General features: G+C 41.3%; 1 protein-coding gene across 1 annotated transcript in view; it reads right to left on the minus strand.

Moving 5' to 3' along the window:
• TENM1 (teneurin transmembrane protein 1) overlaps nucleotides 1-21851 on the minus strand; it is an 854513-nt gene that overhangs the window by 40553 nt on the left and 792109 nt on the right. The window contains exons 24-25 of the mRNA XM_058441351.1: nucleotides 6851-7217; nucleotides 4887-5397 (exon numbers count right to left, since the gene is read on the minus strand). Of these exons, the coding sequence (XP_058297334.1) occupies nucleotides 4887-5397; nucleotides 6851-7217 (878 nt within the window). The remainder of the gene's footprint in view (nucleotides 1-4886; nucleotides 5398-6850; nucleotides 7218-21851) is intronic.

The raw sequence follows: 21851 nt of genomic DNA on the forward strand, positions 1-21851 counted from the left end.
CTGGTGCTACCTATTCCTCTTTTACTGCTACTTGAGGGGAAACTTTCTAGCCCTCTAGACTCTGTATGGTCACTCTCGTAAGCCCACATGATCCTCTGTTTTCTGTTATCCCGACTCTGGATAAGCCAACTAGCATGTGAATGGGCAAGTTACTTCCCTATTCTGGGTTTCAGTTTCTTCATTTGTAAAATGACATCTAATGTCTCTTTGTGGCCATAAAATTTCATGACTACCCCCATGTGGATGTCTGTGTTTCCCATAGCTTAGTGGCTCGAGATTAGTCACTCAACAATGATGTTAGTTGATACCTTTTCACTCACTGTTGGCCAAATCCTGGTAACAGGCCTGGACCCCATTCACCGTGGGAATCTTGCCTACCGCACAGTGCCTGCATCAATGTGATGCCAGTGGAAAACAGGCACACAAATTGATATGACAACAAAATTATCTTCTCTCTTCAGCATCATCAATTTCCCCCTCTATATTAGGTCATTTGTATCAGTATACAAATATGCTGTTATTTCTCTCACTTAAAAACCTCTTCTGTTTACTCTGTTTCTCCTCCAGCTCTAATTTCTCTGCTCCTCTTTACAGCAAAACTCCCCAAAAGAGTTCTTTACTCACTGTCTCAGTCTCTCTCCTCCTACTCATTCTATATTATTGTTATTGAGATATAATTCTCACACCATAAGAGTCACCATTTTAAATTGTACAATCCAGAGACTTACAGTACATTTGCAATGTTGTGCAACCATCACCACCACTTCTAGAACATTTCTATCACCCTCAAAATAAACCCCATATGAATTAACAGTCACTCCCCATTCATTCTTCTCCCAGCTCTTGGCAACTACTAATCTATTTTCTGTCTTTATGGATTTGCCTCTTCTAGACATCTCATATAAATGGAATCAGAAGGGTCCTTTGTTTCTGGATTCTTTCACTGAGCATAATGTTTTTGAGGTTCATCCACGTTGTGGCATGTATCAGAGCTTCATTTCTTTTTATGGCTGAATACTATTTCATGACATGGATATATCACAGTTTGTTTGTCTTCTCACCACTTGATAGGCATTTGAGTTGTTTATACTTCTCAGCTATTATAAATAATGTTGCTATGAAAGTTTGTGTATCCATTCTCTCTTAAGAGAATATTCTACTCAGGCTTTGGTCCCCCATGTGTCACAGCGCCTGCTCTTCACAGTGCTAAATCAAATGGTCAATTCTAAGTCCTCATCTTACTTATCAGGAGTATTTGGCACAGCGGCTCACTCTTTCCTCCTGGAATCACCTGTTTTATTTGGTGCTATGGTCCAAATTTGTCCCCCCAGGTTCAAATATTGAGACTGAATTGCCGATGTGATAGTACTAAGAGGTGAGGCCTTTAGGAGGTGATTAGGTCATGTTGTCTCTGCCTTCATGAATGCAATTAGCAATCTTACAAAAGAGCTGGAGAGAACCAGCTAGGTCCCTTTTCACTGTCCCCCTTCTGTCACATAAGGACTCAGCAGGCAGTGCCATTTTGGAAGCAGAGAGTAGCCCTCACCAGACACTGACTCCGCTCGCATCTTGACCGTGGACTTCCCAACCTCCAGAACTGTGAAAAATAAATTTCTGTTCTTTATTAATTACCCAGTATAAGGTATTTTGTTATAGCAGCACAAACAGATTAACACAGTTGGCTTCCAGGACATTCCACTCTCCTAGTTTTCTTTCCACTTCACTGGCCTTTCCTTCTCAGTGTCTTTTGCTGGTTCATCTTCATATCCTCAATTCGTTTCTTCTTTTCTTTTTTTTTTTTTTGAAACAGAGTTTTGCTCTTGTTGCCCAGGCTGGAGTGCAGTGGCGCCATTTCAGCTCACTGCAACCTCCACCTCCTGGGTTCAACTGATTCTCTTGCCTCAGGCCTCCCGAGTAGCTCGGATTACAGGTACCCGCCACCACACCCAGATAATTTTTTGCATTTTTAGTAGAGACAGGGTTTCATCATGTTGGCCAGGTTAGTCTCGAACTCCTGACCTCAGGTGATCCACCCACCTCGGCCTCCCAAAGTGCAGGGATTACTGGTGTGAGCAACTGCGCCTGGCCCATATCTTCAATTCTAAACATGGAGTGCTTCATGGTCAGTCTTCAGATCTCTTTCCTTCATTGTCTATACTCACTTTCATGGAGAGATCTCATCCCATCTCATGGTTAAATACAATCTAAACACTAGTACATCTCAAATTTCACTCTCCACCCTCTCCCCTCAATTCTAGACTCATATATCCAATTGTCTACCTGATATTTTCACTTAGATGCCTAACTAAATTGATCATATCCCAAACTGAATTCCCAATCTCCCACCTCACAACCTTCCAGTATAATATGTTCCTTGTATAGTCTTCCCCTCTTGGTAAATGAAAACCAGTTGCTCAGGCCAAAAACTTTGGAGGTATCTCCGACCCCTCTTTCTCCCACACTCAATACTCAATCTTTCTGTAAGTCCTGATAGCTCTACTGTCAAAATATATTCAGAATTTTAGCACCTCTTACTGGCCCAACTCCCTGGTCCAAGTCATCATCTTTTGCCTGTATTATTGCAACAGTTCCTCCTGCTTCCCAGTTAGGTTCCCCTGTTTCCACTACACAGTCCATTTTTAATACAGAGTGATTTTTTAAAAAATGAAAGCCAGCTTATATCACTTCTTTACTCAAAACTCTCCAGTGGCTCCACTTCTTAGAGTAAAATTCAAAGTCTTTACAGTGGCCTACAAGGCCCTACATGAAGTAGTTCTGGTTACTTAACTGATTTCATGTCCTCATTAACCTTACTCATTCCACTTCCATCACAATGGCTGCCTTACTCTTCCTTGAATGTGTCAGGCTTGCTCCTGCTGCAGGGCATTTATACTTGCTCTTCCCTTTGCCTGGAATACCCCTCATGCCACCCCCCACCCCCCAGATATTCATATGGCTTACTCTCATCTCCTACAGATCTTTATGCAAAAGTCACCTTCTTGGTGAGGCCTTTCCTGTCCACCCAATCTGAAACAAAAACCTCTTCTGCTCCACCCACTGGATCTCCCTTACTTTACTAGATTTTTCTCCATAGAACTTATCACCATTTGAAATTGTATACATCTTCCTCATCTTCCTCCAGTACAAGTTCCATAAAACAGTAGGGATTTTTATCTGTTTTATTCATAGCTATATCCCCAGGACCTAGAACATTGTATGGTATGTAGTAGGTGCTCATGTATTTGTTGAATAAATACATGAATGGTTGAACTGGTTCTTTTGAAAACTAGTTAATACTTCAGCTATTTCTTGCTGGGGGACTGAATTCCACCACTAGCTTTTAAAATAGTTGTTTGCCTAATTTCAGCTGCAGTGTGATCTGGCTTGAGTTTTTAAAAAAAGACATTAAAACTTCTCATTAGAAATTTAATCTTTTCTAAGGGTAGTATATCTAAAAACACAGGCTCTTGCTGGTTGAATCCTGGGTATTTATGTGAATCAGGACAAGTTAACGATTTTGTCCTTCAGTTTTCTCATCCATAAAGTGGGCATACTTAGGGGCACCTATCTCATGTTGTTATTATGGGGATCAAATAAAGTCGCATATGTAAATTACTTAGCCCAGTACCTGGCACTTAGTAAATCTTTAGCTAACCGTAGCTTTTATTACTCTTATTAAGATGTAAGAGAGTTACTTTCAAAAAATAGAGGAAGACTTGCAACAGAAACAACTGAATACATTTTTCTAAGTGAAACTAAAATAGCTGTCTGGCTCTTTTGTATAGATGATGGCATTTCTTTGGAAAATGATCCAAAACTTGAAGGCCAATTGTTTTGTCCCTTTCTTAAGAGGCTTTCATGGGACTGGACATATTCTCTATATCCTCCCAAAATAGTCACACTTGGAACCCCTTATACTTTAACATCTCCACTTCTCACATTCTTCAACTTTGATGCCATTCCAGACTCTGAATTCAGATTCCATGGATTAGCTCACTCAGTATACTGGTAAAAAACTCAGCAATTCCTTTTGTGGGGAAAATGCTTCCCGAGTGCCAACAGACCAGCTTTCTAGATGGGCTTACTTGCAAACAAGGTCACCCATGCCTTAAAAGGCAAGGACAATGGTCTCTATTACCATGTTACGGCACCCCCTAGTAGCTTGCTGTCAGACACACTTTGTGTCAGTTCCCCATTAAACAAAGTTATCACAGTTCCAGTCTATAAATGCCAAAATGTGCTGGATTATTCAACTTGTGCAGGGACCCTGAGGAAGCCCAATCCCATACAGAGCATTTGGCTCTTCATTTTACAGAAGCAGCCAATGGAATGGAGCCTCTCCTATTCAGCATTTGCCCCACCTAATTCTTCCCTTGCCTTCCAGGGTCCGCTTCTTATATTTGAACTTCTCTCTTACCTCCCACAGCAACTTATACTGAGTTGGGCTGGGCTGGGCACACATTCATTTATTCATTCATTAAACCCCACAGGGCTCAATAAATAGTTGTTAAGTCACGCTGCTTCTTTGCTGCTTTAGAACTATAGTTTTGTTATTTAAATGAAATCGTACCTTATCTTCCCAGGGATGTTGTAAATTTCTTGAGTACTTGTACTTCTACCTCATTCCTGTCTCCTGCAGTGCCACACTTGAGTCTTCCTTGATGCAGTCTATGTTTTTATTATTATGCTCTGCAAACTGCTCTGGAAAAATGGGTCTGAACTCTAGGAATTAGGTAAAATTTTCTCCTTGACTTTTCATTTTTTTAAATGGTGGTTGTTAGGAGAAAACAGCATGCAACACTCAGCAATTACTAAGGCATTTTCCCAGTATAATACAATTTCAAATAAAAACCTAAGAAAGCCCACGTCAAGAATTAGAAACTTACTCATAAACGGTTGTCCATCCATTTTCGTTACTTTTGGTAGCCAGAAGCCCTGTGTTTCCTGGATAGGTCATCAAGGCCAGATTATAGCCTTGGGCTGACACTCTTTTCAGGACTCCATTGCTGCTTATAGTCAGCCAGTATACTTGTCCGCCAGGCACCACAAGCCACAGGGGCATTCCGCCTGCATCACGGCGAATGTGCACCGAATTGCCATTGCTGCTGGTAATTGCGCCCAAGTCACCTTCAGAATTGTAGGTGAAGTTATAAACGTAGTCCCTTGTTATCAAGTTCAGGGTGTGTAGGTGGGTTCCATTTACTGTGAACTGGTACAGTTCCTGGTCAGCGGGTGAAGCAATCTCATAAAGGTTCATGTCATTCAGGTGGGCTTGGTTCCTGCTGATGGTACGAATTCGAACATTTCCGAGGTCTGCCACATAGAGGGTACCATCAGGCGACACTGCTAAGGAGGAAGGGGCTTTCATCTTTGCATCTTTGGCATAGCCACCATCACCTGTGGGAGAAAGACTCTGATTTTAACAATTGGCATCATAAGCATTTATGTGAACATACCACAGACATAAAGCTCTGTGCATCAAGAATCATTTTAAAGGAAACAGTGAACCAACATTCTCTGTATTCCCTCCCTGAAAAATATGAAGCCTATTATTCAAAAGATTATAATTCTTGAGTCAGTACCACTGCAGACGAACAGTAAGATGTAATTATCTCAGTTACACCAATTTTGTGAAATCCTCAATCCTGCTGTTCAGAATCTATTGTATTGTAAGATACGAGAACTGCAAATAATGATAGCTACACAAAATTTGGCTGGAAATCTGTGAGAGTTATGCCTGTCAATGCTTTCAGGATCTGTTTCAGGACTTTCCAGTCCTACTGTGCCTAGATGCCCTTTCTTCTGTTAATTCCCATTGTCACACTGTCAAATTACACTAAGTCTGTAAGTGCAACAATGATTCAGAACATTAAATTTGATATCTGGAATAAACATTAGATTTGCTTTGACTGAAAGATACAAATTAGCAAAATATCTATAAAACTAATTGTCCAAGAAAACATTGGAAATAATGATCAAAAGTCATATTGACCGAATTGCTCACTCCTGACTCCTCTGGCCTAAGGCAAAGGTTAAGAGAACCATTCGGGCCTGGATGAGCAGTTTAATAGCACTGCATGTAGTATGGAGGGATTTCCACAGCCCAGCAATAACTGTATCTGTTGACATTAAGAGGACTGTTTGCTATCTGAGATATCCACTACATGTTTTGGGGAGAAGGCTTTTTTTTTTTTTTTTTTTTTTTTTTTCCAATTTCGATTAGAAGAAAACTTCACTATGGGTTATGGAGAAAGTCTTAGCTCTTTAAAAAGCAATGTATCTAGCAGACCAACGTCCTGAGAACTCTCCATTGCCAGATTTAATTTTGCTCATCTATCCCAAAGACAGTCTGTTCTTCGTCCCTTTGAGTCTCAAATAGCACATGCTTTTAATCTGAAAACCAACAACTTATGGGGAAGTAATTTTTTCCTCAGCTAAACCAGTAAATGTGGGTTTTACCTAGTTTTCCTTTCTCTAAAGTACAAATATTTAATAATATCATGATCTTTCATTTGTACAGTGGTCTCAACTTTTTAAGAGTATAAATATTTTTATTACAGTAGTTTATCCTCAGAATAGCAAGGTGATATAACTGAGACAATGCCATCTTTATTAAACAAATGAAGCAAATGAGTCATGAAGAGATCTTGCAGCTTTGCTAGGGTCACTCAGTGAGTCAGTTGTGAGAACAAGTAGGTGATCTGACTCCTAATCCATTGCTTTCTCCACTAGCTCATACCAATGTTTGCAAGTAACACTTTGCTTTTCCTTTTCCTTTTGACTTTACTGGGGCACGTTTTTCTTTTCAAAACAGAGAGGGGGAGCTGGTGAATTGCTAAAAAGGTCATACCTGAAAAACAGTCACAGTTTGGATCAATTTTGCAGTCACAGTCAGTGGGGGCACCAGCGATGATGGAGATCTCCCCATTGGTAGTTACTTGCTGAATGCGGTTTACTTTCCTCTCGTCTGTTTCAGCTATGAAGAGCAGCCCGCTGTGGGAGACACTGATGGCCCTCGCTGACTCTAGAGTGGAGTGAATTGCTACCTTGCTGACCAGGAAATGATCGATGCCTGGCACCTGGCAGTGAATGGGGCGTCCTGCAATGATCCGCACGCGCCTGTTTTCAGAAATTTGCAGCACAATGTTGTTATCCAAGACATACAATGAATTGTCCATAGGATTTACTGCAAGGTCTGTTGGCCACTCTAATCGCACCTGTGAAAAGAACAGAACACACACACACACACCATTAGGTTACCATATCTTTCCATGGGCAGTTTTACCTTGAAAAAAGAAAAAAAAATTGATGTATTGTTTCCCCCGTCTTATGAATTTTAGCAACATTGGTGATGTCTCGGAAAGTGGAGGGCAGGGGGAGGATGGTTAATCACATGTTCTGGTAAACAGACTTATCATTTATGCCATTTACAATATAATGTAACTTTTTCCAATAATTTCAGAAGGATCACTTAGAGTAGAGGTTTTCAGAGTGTGTTCTCTGGACCAGCAGCAACAGTATTAGTGAAAAATGCAAATTCTCAGGTCCCACCCGAGATCTATTGAATCAGAAACCCTGGAGGTGGGGACCCAACATCTGTGTTTTGCCAAGGTGATTCTGAGGATCATTGCTGTAGGAATTCTGGTAACAATGATACTCAAATCTCTCTCACTGTCCTGTAGATGTATAGGAGAGCAAAGTCATACAGGCTTCTGGATGACAGAATGCCAGAGAAGCCAGATTTTACTCAATGAGCAACCTTTTGCAACAGGGCCTGCTATTAGCATGGACCTGCTATTAGCATAGACCTAGCATCCACTTTGTGGAACACTCAGGTACAGTTCATCAGCTGTTGACTTAGAATCCTGGGGTGTAGCACACTGCTTACTTAGCTTGACCTGGTTCACTCCATAGGTTCCCCATTTTAGCAAAGAAACACGTTGTTTTTTTCTTTCACTGAGTGTTCGCCAAGTACCTTTCTCTGGGTTAAGCCTTGTGCTAAGCTTTGGGGGCTTAAAAATGACTATGACACGGCCTCTGTCCTCAAGTGATTTGTGGTATAGTAGAGCCCTCAGAGGAACCATTAGGCAATTACTCTCCATGTTATGAAAAGAAGGCAACAGAGAGGGTAAGATAGCACTTCACCTGGACTAGGAGTCAGGCGGCAAGATATTCCCAGAGCAGGTGGTACCTAAGTAAGGTTTGAAATGAACAGTAGGAGAAGAATTGGGTGGAAGTTGAGGGGGAAAGGGCATCAGAGTTGAGGAAAATCTGGGTACTGGGAAAAGCATGGGTGAAAGTCCAGAGGTTAAAGACAGCATGGCCCATCCAGGTTACTAAAACTAATTCAGTAAGACTAATAATAGGCTGGGTGTGAGGGAGACCTGAGGGATGAGGCCAGGTGTTATGGACTAAATTGTGTCCTCCCCAACTTCATATGTTGAAGCCCTAACCCCCAGTGTGACTGTATTTGTAGATAGGGCCTTCAAAGAGGTAGTTTAGATTAAATGAGATCATAAGGGTGGGGATCTAATCCAATAGGACTGATGTCTCTCTAATAAGAGGAAGAGATACCAGGTATGCTTACGCACAGAGGGATGACTATATGAGGACACAGCTAGAAAGCAGCCACCTGCAAGCCAAAGAGAGACACTTCAGAAGAAACTAAACTCACCAACACCTTGATCTTAGATTTCTAGCCTCCAGAAGTATGAGAAAATTCATTTCTGTTGTTTAAGCCATTCAGTCTGTAGTATTTTGTATGGCTGCCCTAGCAGACTAATGTATCAGGTGCTCTGGTTGAATGTGTCCCCCAAATATCATGTATTGGAAACTTAATCTTCAAATTCATATGTTGATGGCATTTTGAGGTGGGGCCATATCCATCACCTCAAGCATTTATCATTTCTTTGTGTTAAGAAAGTTTAAAATCCACTCTTGCAGCTATTTGAAAATATATAACAAATTGTTGTTTTATTATAGTCACTCTATAATGCTCTAGAACACTAGAACTTAGTCTTCCTATTTAGTGGTATTTTTGTATCCGTTAAGCAACCTCTGGCTATCCCTATCCACCTTCCCAACCTCTAGTAACCACTATTCTACTTTCTACTTTTATGAGGTCAACCTTTTTAGCTTCCATATATGAGTGAGAACATGTGGTATTTATCTTTCTGTGCCTGGCTTATTTCACTTAACATAGTGTCTGATATGGTTTCGATCTGTGTTCCTGCTCAAATATCATGTTCAATTGTAATCCCCAGTGTTGGAAGTGGGTCCTGGTGGAAAGTGACTGGATCATGGGGGTGAAATTCTTATGACTGATTTAGTACTGTCTCCCCTTGGTACTGTATAGTGAGTTCTCATGAGACGGGGTTGTTTAAAAGTGTGTAGCACCTTCCCCTTCTCTCTCTCTTCCTCCTGCTCTGGCCATGTGAGGTGCCAGCTCCCCTTCACCTTGGCCATGATTGTAAGTTTCCTGAGGCCTCCCTAGAAGCCAAGCAGATGCCAGACTCATGCTTCCTGTACAGCCTGTGAAACCGTGAGCCAGTGAAACCTCTTTTCTTTATAAATTACCCAGTCTCAGGTATTTCTTTATAGCAGTGTAAGAATGGATTAATACGGTGTCCTCCAAGCTCATTTACGTTGCCACAAATGACAGAATTTTGTTCTTTTTTGTTGCTAAGTAGTATTCCACAGTGTATATGTACCACATTTTCTTTATCCATTCATCTGTTGATAGACACTTAGGTTGAGTTCATGTCTTAGCTGTTGCAAATAGTGCAGCTATCTCTTTGACATACTGATTTCCTTTACTTTTCTGAATCATAACATAGTTCTATTTTTAATTTTTTGAGGAAACTCCATATTGTTTTCCATAATGGCTCTACTAATTTACATTTTCCTTTCTCTGCAACTCACCAGCATTTTTTTTTTTTGTCATTTTGATAATAGCCATTCTAACTGGGGTGAGATGATATCTCATTGTGGTTTTGATTTGCATTTCTCCGTTTGAAAGATAATTAGGATTAGATAAGGTCATAAGGGTGGGGTCCCCTTGATGGGACTGGTGGCTTTATAAGAAGAGGAAGACAGACTTGAGCTGGCATGTTTTTGTCCTCTTGCCATATGATGCCATTCCACCATGTTATGATGCAGCAAAAAATGCCCTCACCAGCTGCCAGTGCCATGCTCTTGGACTTCCCAGCCTTCAGAACCAAGAGCTAAATAAATGTCTTTCTTCATAAATTACCCAGTCTGTGATATTCTGTTATAGCAACAAAAAACAGACTAAAACATTGGGTAATAGAGGGAAGCACATGTCCAGTTTTGTTCTGATGGCTGTGGGAAGCCACTGAAGGGCTTTAAGTAGGGGTGTGATATAGTCATATTTGGGTTCTAGACAGATCATCCTGGCTGCTGTCCAGACCATATTAGAGGAGGAGGCGAGATAGGAGGGAGGCAGACATTTAGGGGGCTCCTGCACGGGCCCAAGTTAGGGATTATGGTGCCTGAACTGGGATGGCAACAATGGGTATGGAGAAAAGCAGATGGATTTGAGACATGTTAAAGAGTTGGAAGCAAAAGGACTGGTGTGTGTGTGTGTGTGTGTGTGTGTGTGTGTGTGGTGTGCCTTGTGCCAAGAGATGTGCTAGGCACTGGAGACATGCAGGCTAGCCAAACATGGCTTCACCTTAGTTCCTTTCTAGACACAGGAGTTGATTCAATGCCTGCCCTGACATCTCCTTGACAGTAACTATTTATCCCTGGGCGTTTCTCAGGGAACTGTGTTCCACACCATTCCCCACCCTACCACTCACTTGTTCTCTATTTCTTTTCTTTTAGGCTAAAGGCAGAAAAAAAGTCCCATTCATGGCCAAAATAGTAACAGGAATGTAGCCACTTTTCTTTTTTGCTTTGAGTGAAAGCCCACAGAAGGCTTTGTTTTTCTTGTGGAATCTGAAAGTCTGAAAACAAGGCATGAGCTGTCATTGCATTCTGCGGCCCAGTACTTCCCCAGCTCAAAGAGGCTTATAAGCAATCAGCAATGAAGTGGATAAAGGTCAATTTGAGATAAGGCCCTTCTTCTAATTGTGTCTCATTAGGGAGGGCAACCGGTGATGTTGTGAAGAGGACAAAGGTTGTCTTTGACCTCCTCTACTGCACCATGTGGGGCTCTTTGCCCATGTCTCTGAGTCTCTCACATACATCCAGCAGCCTCATTCTGTTTCAATGTTTCTGTGTGCCTTCCACCTCTATCCACATAGACTGGCCTTCTCTGGTCAGTACCAGATGCCTCTGTGCAGCTAGGAATTTGAGTGCTAATGGGGTATAAAGCTGAGCTTGTGTTATGCATGTTCTACAGAGCCTTTCAGACTGAGGCCATCGGATAAACATTAAACACCAGCCTTAACAGCTCCCAGAGCAGTTTGCGGTGATGTGTTCCTCAGCACGTCTGTCTGAGGCCTTTGCATGTCAGTGCCCTGCCACTGAGAGGGAGAGTGAACGCCTGCTGCTTTGGAGGGCGCTGACTCCTCCTCCACTGTGTGCCCCTGCCTTGGACCTCTATACACTATCATGCTTGTCCAGAAGCTGTCTGTGTGCACTGGTCCTATGGAGCATAGTCCCCCAGGATATTAGCTGGGGCTGGCTGAGGAAGAGGAAATGAATTCATTTCCGTACAACACTCCCATTTTGATTGAGTCTCAAGTCAGTGACCCAGAAAAAACAAACCTGGCAGAAATGACGTTCTAATTATCCCCACTCTGGGAGCTGAGGCCAGGGCAGAGGCTGGGGACAGCACACACCTGGCAGAAGCCAGAAAAGAAGCATGTTTCAGATTCTGTTTTTAGCTATCAACGCTGCCTCTGAGATAAAGGCTGGTAGTTGGGAAATAAGCTGTTAAATTCTCCAGCTCACCCAACCAGATTTAAACCAATACGATTGGTGTCATGTTTATTATATTTAATTTTGCCTCAAAAATACACCAGCTATTTTGTCTGTTTGTTTTCTTTTCCGTGGAATAAGTCACCCTCTGGCATCTTCCTGTGACTAAAGTGCCCTTTGTGCTTCTGAGCCATTTTCTATACAAACTACACAGATTCTCTTTAATTCTCATTTGATTTGGCCGGGCAGCTTGTCTATGCAATCTTCGCAGATGAAAGACGTGTGGCTACTTAGTAGTTGAGAGTCTGCCTTTTCAGAAGCTGGACCTCTTCACCTCTCGTAGCTTGTCAGTTCCTTTTATGTCCTTCTCATAAAAATACTCCTATTGCCAGGTAAGTTTTCAAGGAACTGGTGCCTTGTGCTCACACAACAGAAATACTGTATTTACTACCAAGACATTTTCATAACATACAGCTTAATACAAGGAATGGAGTCTTTGAGCTGATTCTGACAGTTAGAATTAGTATCTACTAGTTGCAGAGAGACCCTAGAATTATATGATACTAAGGTGGGGCTAAGGTTGGCCCCCAATCGCTGCTACCATTCGTCCAAATGATTTCTTGGGGTAAATAAACACTTCTTTTTTGTGGGGTGGGAACAGAGATTGAAGAGCAGCAGCAAAGCTCTGTAAACTCTGCCTAGTGACCCAACCCACAGGCAAACTATTTGGCCTAATTTGTGGTGGTTGCCACACCTTGTAAAAATACATTACTTTGTTTGAAATGTCAAAATGCATTTAAGCTAAACTAGCATTAAAGGTCACTTGTGTAGCCGCCAGCTGGTGGAATGTGCCTATCTCCCAATAACCTTCCCTGAGAAATAACCCTGAGCATAAAGGAGCACTTGGTCAGGATGTCAACCTTTGACAGCATTACGTCTTCCTCTGCTAATTGAAAACTTGCCTTGAAGAGAGTTGACTCTCAGGTCAACCAGTCCCATGATTGGTTTAGAGATCCAGCTAATTTTGACCTAAGTAGCAATTTATAAAGCAGCAGAATCCTATAGGGAGAAATCCATGTTTGAAAGCAATATCTAAATATAAGCCCTTGGTTAGACTAAACTAGAAAATGTCTAAATTACGTATAAGCCTAATCCCATACTGTATGCTCAAACCACCATTTGTATACTTGGGCTCCCTCTAACAGTTTGAGTCCTGGTTCCCACCCTTATTAGTATGTAGCCCTTGGCAAATGAGGTATATTCTATGAGTCTCTGGTTTCCTCATCTGTAACAAAACAAGGAGGCTAGTGATAGTATATCTACTTGTAAAGTTATTGTGTGGATTAAATGAGATAATGGTGTAAGTTGCTTAGCCCAGTGCCTGGCACATAGTAAGGGATAGCAAGTGGTATTAATAGTAATAACAGTTTTACAGTCATAGACCTTTAGAGCTAGCAGGAACCTGGCCCAGTTACCACTCAACGTAGCTCCTTTTCAACTGTGTTTCCCAGACTTCAATTGTCCCTGTGCCACCTTTATGAGTTTTGCCTCACCCCTACATCACCTGCACGATTATTGACTTAATATTTTGCTTTAAATTGACTTTTAAGATGTGAATAGGTGCTGCCCCTTCCTTTGAACTGTTATGTAATCAATAACACATGAAATTACAGGCCCAGTCATCTGAGCCACTAATAGAAGTGACTACTGTTTACTGAATGCCTGCTGGGTGTCAGGTACTTCATATGGTTTACTACTTGATATAAAAATTATCTGAGAAAAACTATTAACATCCCCACTTTCAGATATGTGCTTTTAGCCCCTATGCCATCTGATTGGTCATTCAGAAGAGTGGACATGTTTCTTCATTCTCGTCTCACCAAATCTGGCCTCCCCTTATGCCCTTTTGAATCAACATAAAGATTGCTCTCTTTGGCTGTGAAGGTCAAGACTTTTTATGAGTTGAGTGACTTATCTTTTTCTTTGTCATCTATTATCTTTCAGTTCAATGCTTTATGAGTTTCGACCACGTGCCAGGCACTATGTTATAAAGGTAAACAAACAAACAGATACAGAAATAGATAATTTAACATAATGTGGTTAAGTGTCATGAGTGCCATGATAGATGTATGCCCAGAATGACATGGAAACACAATGGAGGGAGTTTGGGGCAAGATTCCTAGAAGAGCAATGTAAACTTAATTTTGAAGGATGAAGCAAAGGTATTGAGAAAAAGAAAGGTGGGAAGGGTGATCTTGGCGAGGGAAAAGAATGAACAAAAGTACCGAAGCATGAAATCATATGAGAGTGAAGGAACTAACTGCTGTCTGGGATTTCTTAGGCATAAAATAAGGTAGGTGGTAGTGGTGAATGAGTTCTAAATGTTTGCTAGGACTAGGTCCAGGTTCCTCCACTGAGGCACTATTGTCAGGTGGTGCCAGTCCTGTGCATTGTAGGATGTTTAGCAGCATCCCTGACTTTTACACACTAGGTGCCAGTAGCACCTTACCCCCAGTTGTGGCAACCGAAAATATCTCCAGACATTGCAAAATGTCCCTTGAGGGGCAAAAATGTCTCTTGCTGAGAATCACTGGATTAAGTCATGCAGAGTGGTATATGCTGATAGCTTTAGACTTAAACTGTGTGTGTTGAGGAGTCTCCGCTTTAAAGTGGAGAGCTGACATGGTCAGATTAGTATTTTAGAAAGATTACTTAGGCTGCATTTTGGGGGACAGGCTGGAAGGAGACCAGACTAGATGCAGGATAACCAATTTGGAGGACAGCCATTCATTGGTACATTCATCCATTAATATATCCTTTTATCCAACCATCTGACAGATATCCGGGTCCTGATCCAGATAGACATAGTCCCTGCCTTCATGGGACTTGGAATCTGGGACACTGCTTCTCATACTTTTTTGATTTACTCGTCCATTTGAGAATCTGATGAAAGCTATGTACTCTCTCCCTAGAAAAAGGCTTCAATGCACTAGAAGGAAGTAGTTAGGACCTCAGGCTCACGAGTTAAGATTTCCAGAGTCGAAAATTCCATCTGTGTCATTTGCTATCCCTGTGACCTCGGCACAAATCAGTTAACCTATCTGAGCTTCTGTTCCCTCATTTACAAATTGAATATAGTAACACTATCGTTTCAAAAATTATTATTGGAATTAGATAGGAAAAAATACATAGACCATCTAGCACAGTGCTTGGTACATTAAAAGAGCTTTGTAGAGGCTAGCTATTTTTGAAAATTATGGAACATGTGTGTATTTGTGCTGGTCCCTGTCTATTGTTCTGTTCCTTGGCTAGTTCATAAACTCTTAAGTTTAATCACATAGTCAGGCTTTCAAGGTTTCTCCTGATTCTATGTCACCAGTCATTTCCTCCTTGTTTGTTTATCTATTCCATTCCTTGAGAATCTTTCTAAGCTATATGTCCTCCAAGAAATATTTGGCTGGTATTGGGATATATTACCTCATATATATCTGTCAGCCAATTTCATGGCTAATATTTTAGCTTATTACTTGAACTCCCCACTGTTAATTGTAACAGTACTCTTGGTACAATTCCAACTACAGAAAACGCTACCTTAATTGATTTCCTTTCTTCTGTCAATAAATGTCTATTTATCTCATGTTAGGTACCATGCTAGGCACTAAGGAGCCAACTTCAGTTGGGATAGACTGGATTCCTCCCCTCATAATGTTTATAGTCTTTTGCTGACTTCATTTCCTCATCTTCCAGTATGTACAAGGGGTTGTTAGTGGCATAGAGCAGTAGACTATTTCTGTTCCAGTTTATTCATTTTAAGAAGTTAACATTTATGGAAGCGCCTCAAAAACATATCATGACTGTTACTATATTTTACAATTGTCACCAAGTGCTAATAATTTCTTTTCCCAAAGTTCAAGTGTGCTGAAGAAACCAGTTGTTTCCCAAAAGGTCCTGTCTCCCCATTTCAAACATGACACTTCTAATCTCCCTCCTTTCCTTTACTACATTGGGAGCCTTGTGGCTCATTTTAAAAATGACTCTGTTTGATTTTGATCTGTGAGTCCTCTTCAGTAGGAATTTCCAGGAAGCGTATGATTATCTCTTCTGTAGTATGCCAGCCCTGGGGAAGATACAGTGACAGGACTGAGTGCTCTCTGCCGGCTGTTGTGCCAGCTCCATGTTAGATTTTTCCGTACTTCTAAAAGCTGACAACTCCAGATTGTTACCATCACTTTTTGTCAGTTTTCAAATGGCCTTCTCGTTTCTTGACACTGATACTCTCTGAGCTTCTTCAAATTTATAAAAGAGGGAAAAAGCCATCTGGAGAAAGTTTGGTTTTTTGCACTTGGAAAGCATGATGTCACCTTTAAGAGTGATGGCCTTTATTGATCTTGCTTTTAAAAAGTGGAAATTATTAGAAGATGAAATACACCAAGATTACATGGCCTTGTCAACAGGGCAAATTATTTCCCATTATCTTAGATACACACTCTTGTGTCTCTCTGCATAATGGCTGGAGAATTTGAAGAACCTCTCAACCTTTGGTCAAATGCATTGGCATGGTCTGTTTCCATGGCTTCCCAATTAGAATAACTGACACTTAAATTGCATTATTCATTGCAAATGAATAGCTAGGATCAATCTAATCAAGAGTAACAATTTGGCTGATCTTGAGAATTATTCTACTGCAGAGGATATAGATTAAATTGCATCTCTCCCAATGTTCCGAAAACATTTTGGAAGTGGAGAAAACAAAGCAAAGCAAAACCAAACCAAACAAAGCAAAACTTCCAAAGTAGTCCTAGTATATTTCATCTTCTAATAATTTCCACTTTTTGCAAGCAAGATCAATAAGGGCCATCACTCTTTTAGGTGTCATCATGCTTTCTAACTGTAGAAAACCAAGCTTTATCTAGATGGATTTTCTCTCCTATTTATAAATTTGAAGAAGCTCAGACACTATCAGGGTCAAAACAAAATGTTAAATTTTTGGTTCCTGAAATTCCTGTGGCAGAGACTGCTGGTTCTAGGCCTATTCTTACATTCCTTCTTTCCTCCTGATTACACTCCCAGTTTTTTTGTTTGTTTATTTGTTTGTTTGTTTGTTTGAGACTGAGTCTTGCTCTGTCGCCCAGGCTGGTGTGCAGTGGCATGATCTCAGCTCACTGCAACCTCTGCCTCCCAGGTTCAAGTAATTCTACTGCCTCAGCCTCCTGAGTAGCTGGGACTACAGGTATGCACCACCATGACTGGCTATTTTTTTATTTTTATTTTTATTTATTTTTATTTTTAGTAGGGATGGGGTTTCGCCATGTTGGCCAGACTGGTCTTGAACTCCTGACCTCAGGTGATCCACCCACCTCGGCCTCCCAAAGTGCTGGGATTACAGGCATGAGCCACCACACCCAGCCAACTCTGTTTTTGAATCTGAGTACATTGCTGTTTAGAATAGAAGACATTCCAGCTTTATTTGCAATGATCTGTAGTCATGTGAAGTTCCAGGCAATAATACGTAAGAGGAAGTGTGGAAGCACCCACACTTACAAATAGATACTTAAAAAGGCTGCTTAAGGAGAGCTGACCCAACTGGAAGGAAGCTCTTCTTGCCCTTTCTTCCATTCTGCAATGTGGATATATCACTGAGAGTTCTAGCAGATGTCATGGACCATGAGGTGGCCTTGAAAATGGAAGTTATGTGTTAGAGTGGCAAGGCAAAAATACAGAAACCTGGAACCCAGATGACACTGCGGAGCTGCCATCTCAGCCCTAAACCACACATCTAGCCTGGCTGCTCTCTTGCTTACATCACTGTCATGTTAGGGTTTTCTGTTATTCTTGGTTGAATATAAATCACAGGGAAGACAGTGCTCTGTTAGGCTTTGGTCTTGACGGGAGTTACTCACTACAACATTACATTCCAACTGGTCTAACCGATTTCTAGTTTCACATCTCTGGATGAATCGCCTATGATGGGAAAATTAAATTAAACTAAATTGAAATAAATTAGGTCTGAAAGAGACTGATGCACGTAGCAAAGTCCACTAGGGCAGCCCTTTGTTAAGAGGATGACTAATTGCTTAAACCTAGTGATTAACCTCAAGCATTCTTGAATACATAGGGCTCCGTCTTTGGGTACTTCAAGCTCTTCCAGCTCCATGACTCCTTCATTTAGATGCAGTACTTCTCTCTTATTCTAAAATACTTGTTTGTCTTCCTATGTTCTCTACCAGGCCTATGAGTTTTCGACGGCAAAGATGAGAACTCTTTTATTTTTGTTTTCTCAGTATCTGGCATTAAGTTGGCAAACGTTTGTTGAATGAAAACATTAGTGCTTCATTGACAGTAATGTTTTCAGTCCATGAAAGCATTTAAAAAAATTATAACATGCAAATAGGCTCTAAGAAAAACTATTTCTCATCAACATGTTTGTGTCAGTAAATCTGGGTTTCCAGAGACCCACTGAGGTTGGTGTAAATTGCCATAAATACCTCAATTTTAAGAAATGCATTTCCCACTGCCTCCATATTTTAACTTTTCTGAAGTGAAGATGTAGCTTATAGTCAATGTGTATGTTTGATGGTACATTTCTCCCCATTACCCAAAGATATCGATGTTATGTCTTATAGTCCACGATGTCTTAGAATTTAGGAAATACGGTGTTTCCATTTTGGTCTGGGGAGTCTGGGAATCCCCAATGCTCTTTCAGAAAGTCTATGAGGTCAAAACTGTTTTTCAAATAATATTATGTACATTTTGTACTTTATCATGTGTGTACAGTGGGGCTTTCCAGAGGCTACCTCAGGCTAGTGTATCTTCAGTTTAAAAAAATTCACACTTTTATTTTCTAATAAGGTAAATATTCACATGATAAAACGAACAGAAGAATAGCTCATTGGGGCCCCCAACAATTTTTAGAAATGCAAAGGGGTCCTGAGACCAAAATGCTTCAGAATGGTTATCCTAGAGGAAAGAAACAGTGAAAGACACCACTCTATTATATAAGAGTTTCCTTGAAGCTCATTAGCAAAAAAGCATGTATCCCTCCTAAGATAGTTCCTGGGGCCATAAGTCCTGTCCAAAAGCATACTGAAGGAGTGGCTGAAAATCTTCACTTCCTCTAGAGACCCAATGCCTGATGGGTACCATAAAAGTTTGTTCTTACAGGCTGCCTCAGAACAATCAGCACGTACACACTCTCTCTGAGTCTGCTGTGTAATTGCCACTACCTCATCTTAATAACAGGCATAATTGCTCTGAGTTTCCGTCGACCCTTTCTTGCATCTCCTCTCTGAAGCCTCAATTTTGGAAATGGCACTTGTGAATACACAGAATGTTTAACCACTTCCAGTTTTCAATTTACAGTCAAAGTCATCTATCAGCAGGAGATGAAGGCCCAGTGTGAAAACTACAGAATGTCCTTCAGACTCCACAGCTAATTTGTTTGTAAATTTGATTGTTATTGTAAGGAGAACATATTGTACATGATGCTACTTACATGATGCTACTTGCCGATTTACTATTTGCATCTCTGTTTCTCGGGTTTTATCATTACAGCTAAAAAACTGAACCCTCTCAGCCCTTCTGGGGGTGGGGAGAGGAATATGAAAATGTTACTATGTTTTTTTCTTTGGAGTCTCTATTTTAATTTAATTTTACGTGAATTCATTAAATATCTACTGTATATCTAGCACTGTGGGGGATACACATACAGAAGGAGAGGCAATCAGAGTACACAGTTCAAGGTAATAAGAAATCAAATTTGAGGCTGCGTGATGAGCCCATAAAGTCTGAGATAATTCAGAGTAAGGACAAGACCTCTGCTGGTCTTAACACAGTAGGAAGTGAGACTCCTGTCCTCTTGAGATCCAAGGCTTTGCTTGCATAGGAGCCAGAGACTTATAAAGAAGCCCCTGAAATCATTCTGCAATTTGTTTCTGCTGAGAAGTTGCAGAAACTAGTCTGTTGCAGGTTGTTAATATTATAGTATTGGCTTGACAGGACAGACCAAGCTTCCAATTCCCTTTGGCACCTAAAGCAATTTACAGGCCAGAAGTATGACTGCACGGCTTTTATGAAATGGTCTGACTTCATTGATCAGCCACCCTGAGATTATGTTTTCATTTCTGTAGCTACTGCTAACCCTTCTTTCTGTTATAATATTTCAGGAAGAAACTATTAAAAATTTTCACCATGGAGATGTTAAGATATAAGTGGGCTAGGCTCTGAATGGGAAGGTAAACATCACAACTCATGATTGTTCTACTCAGAAGTTCATTTCAAGTTATACTAGAATTCCACAGATTGTCTCTCTCATCTTAACTCTGTAATGTTTCCAAATGATAAGGACACTAATAAGAGCAGATGGCCTAATGAACATTTAGAGGGAAGATTTAACTGGTGGTATTTTCATTAGGCCTCCAGTGTGCTTCCGGGTTTTGCCCACCACTTCCCTGTGTGTAATACAAAACTGCACTCACTCAACAGATGGCCCAGCTCAAGCTTCACGCTTCTAGAACTCTGGAGATTGGCCACCTGACCACTTACCATGTGTACAGAATCATTTAAGGAAGCATGCGGGCTATAGACTTAAGCCTGAACAAAAGCAAAAAGTGGTGATGAATAGTGAGTATCTGAGCTTCAATAAAAGGGGAGGCAAAATCACCCTCACAAACAGCAACTCTGGCTGAGGTCTCCCAATAACAGGTTCTTACAGATTCAGTAATGATGAAATCCTCTGTGACAAACAGTCCACTCTAATTAATGTTTCATCTAAACTGTAAGCGTATCTGAGTGACTCCAGCAGCAACAATGACATGAAAATCTAACACCTCATTGCACAGTGTGCTAGTTATTAAGCTATTGTCTCACAGCTCCCACCTCACCCCTTTAAAGATGCCGCTTTGTGATACTGGGGTTGGGACTCGGCCATCTACATTTTTCTTTTGCCAGCTAGATTTCTGATAGGTCCTGACAATACAGAAAATAAAGAGATTCTAAAAAGCTAAAGGAGGGAGAAGGGACTTGATCCTTCCTGCTTGCTTTCTGTTCCTGCCAGTGTCATCTCAACAGTAGCCCTTCATCCTGGAAGCAGTACCTGGCTGCACTTCCAGCTCCTTCCCCTACCCTGAGAATCAGTCTCATTATGCCACCTCAGAGGCGCCAGAAGCAACCAGATGGCATCTTTTTTTTTTTTTTTTGAGACAGAGTCTCACTCTGTTGCCCAGGCTGGAGTGCAGTGGCATGATCCCGGCTCACTGCAAGCTCCGCTTCCCAGGTTCATGCCATTCTCCTGCCTCAGCCTCCTGAGTAGCTGGGACTGCAGGCGCCCACCACTTCGCCCGGCCAATTTTTTGTATTTTTAGTAGAGATGGGGCTAGCTGGCATCTTCTTCTCAGAAGACTAGGTCCTACCTCCATGGAGCAAATTCTCCAACTTTCTAGGTTTTGACAACCCCAACCTCTTCCCTTTGTTTCCCCAGTCAGAGAGATGGTGGCCACTTCCTACAGATATTATCTCTTGTTTTTTTCCAATCCTGTAACATCTGTACATCACATTCTCTATATTAAATCCTCTCTTGTTAAAATAACGAATGTACTTTCTGTTTTTCTGACTGCATCTTTTTTTTTTTTGAGACTGAGTCTTGCTGTATCCCCCAGGCTGGAGTGCAGTGGTGCGATCTCGGCTCACTGCAACCTACGCCTCTTGGGTTCAAGCAATTCTCGTGCCTCAGCCTCCCAAGTAGCTGGAATTACAGGCACCCACCATGCTCGGCTAATTTTTTTTTTTTTTTTTTTTTTTTAGTAGCGACGGAGTTTCGCCATGTTTGCCAGGTTGGTCTTGAACTCCTGGCCTCAAATGATCTGCCCGCCTTGGCCTCCCAAAGTGCTGGGATTACAGGCATGAGCCACTGCGCCCGGCCTCTGACTGCATCTTGACTAACATTCACAACATTAACCCACATACAAGGA

This window comes from Hylobates moloch, unplaced genomic scaffold (genome assembly GCF_009828535.3).
Source record: "Hylobates moloch isolate HMO894 unplaced genomic scaffold, HMol_V3 SCAFFOLD_7, whole genome shotgun sequence".
Classification (NCBI taxonomy): Eukaryota; Metazoa; Chordata; class Mammalia; order Primates; family Hylobatidae; genus Hylobates; species Hylobates moloch.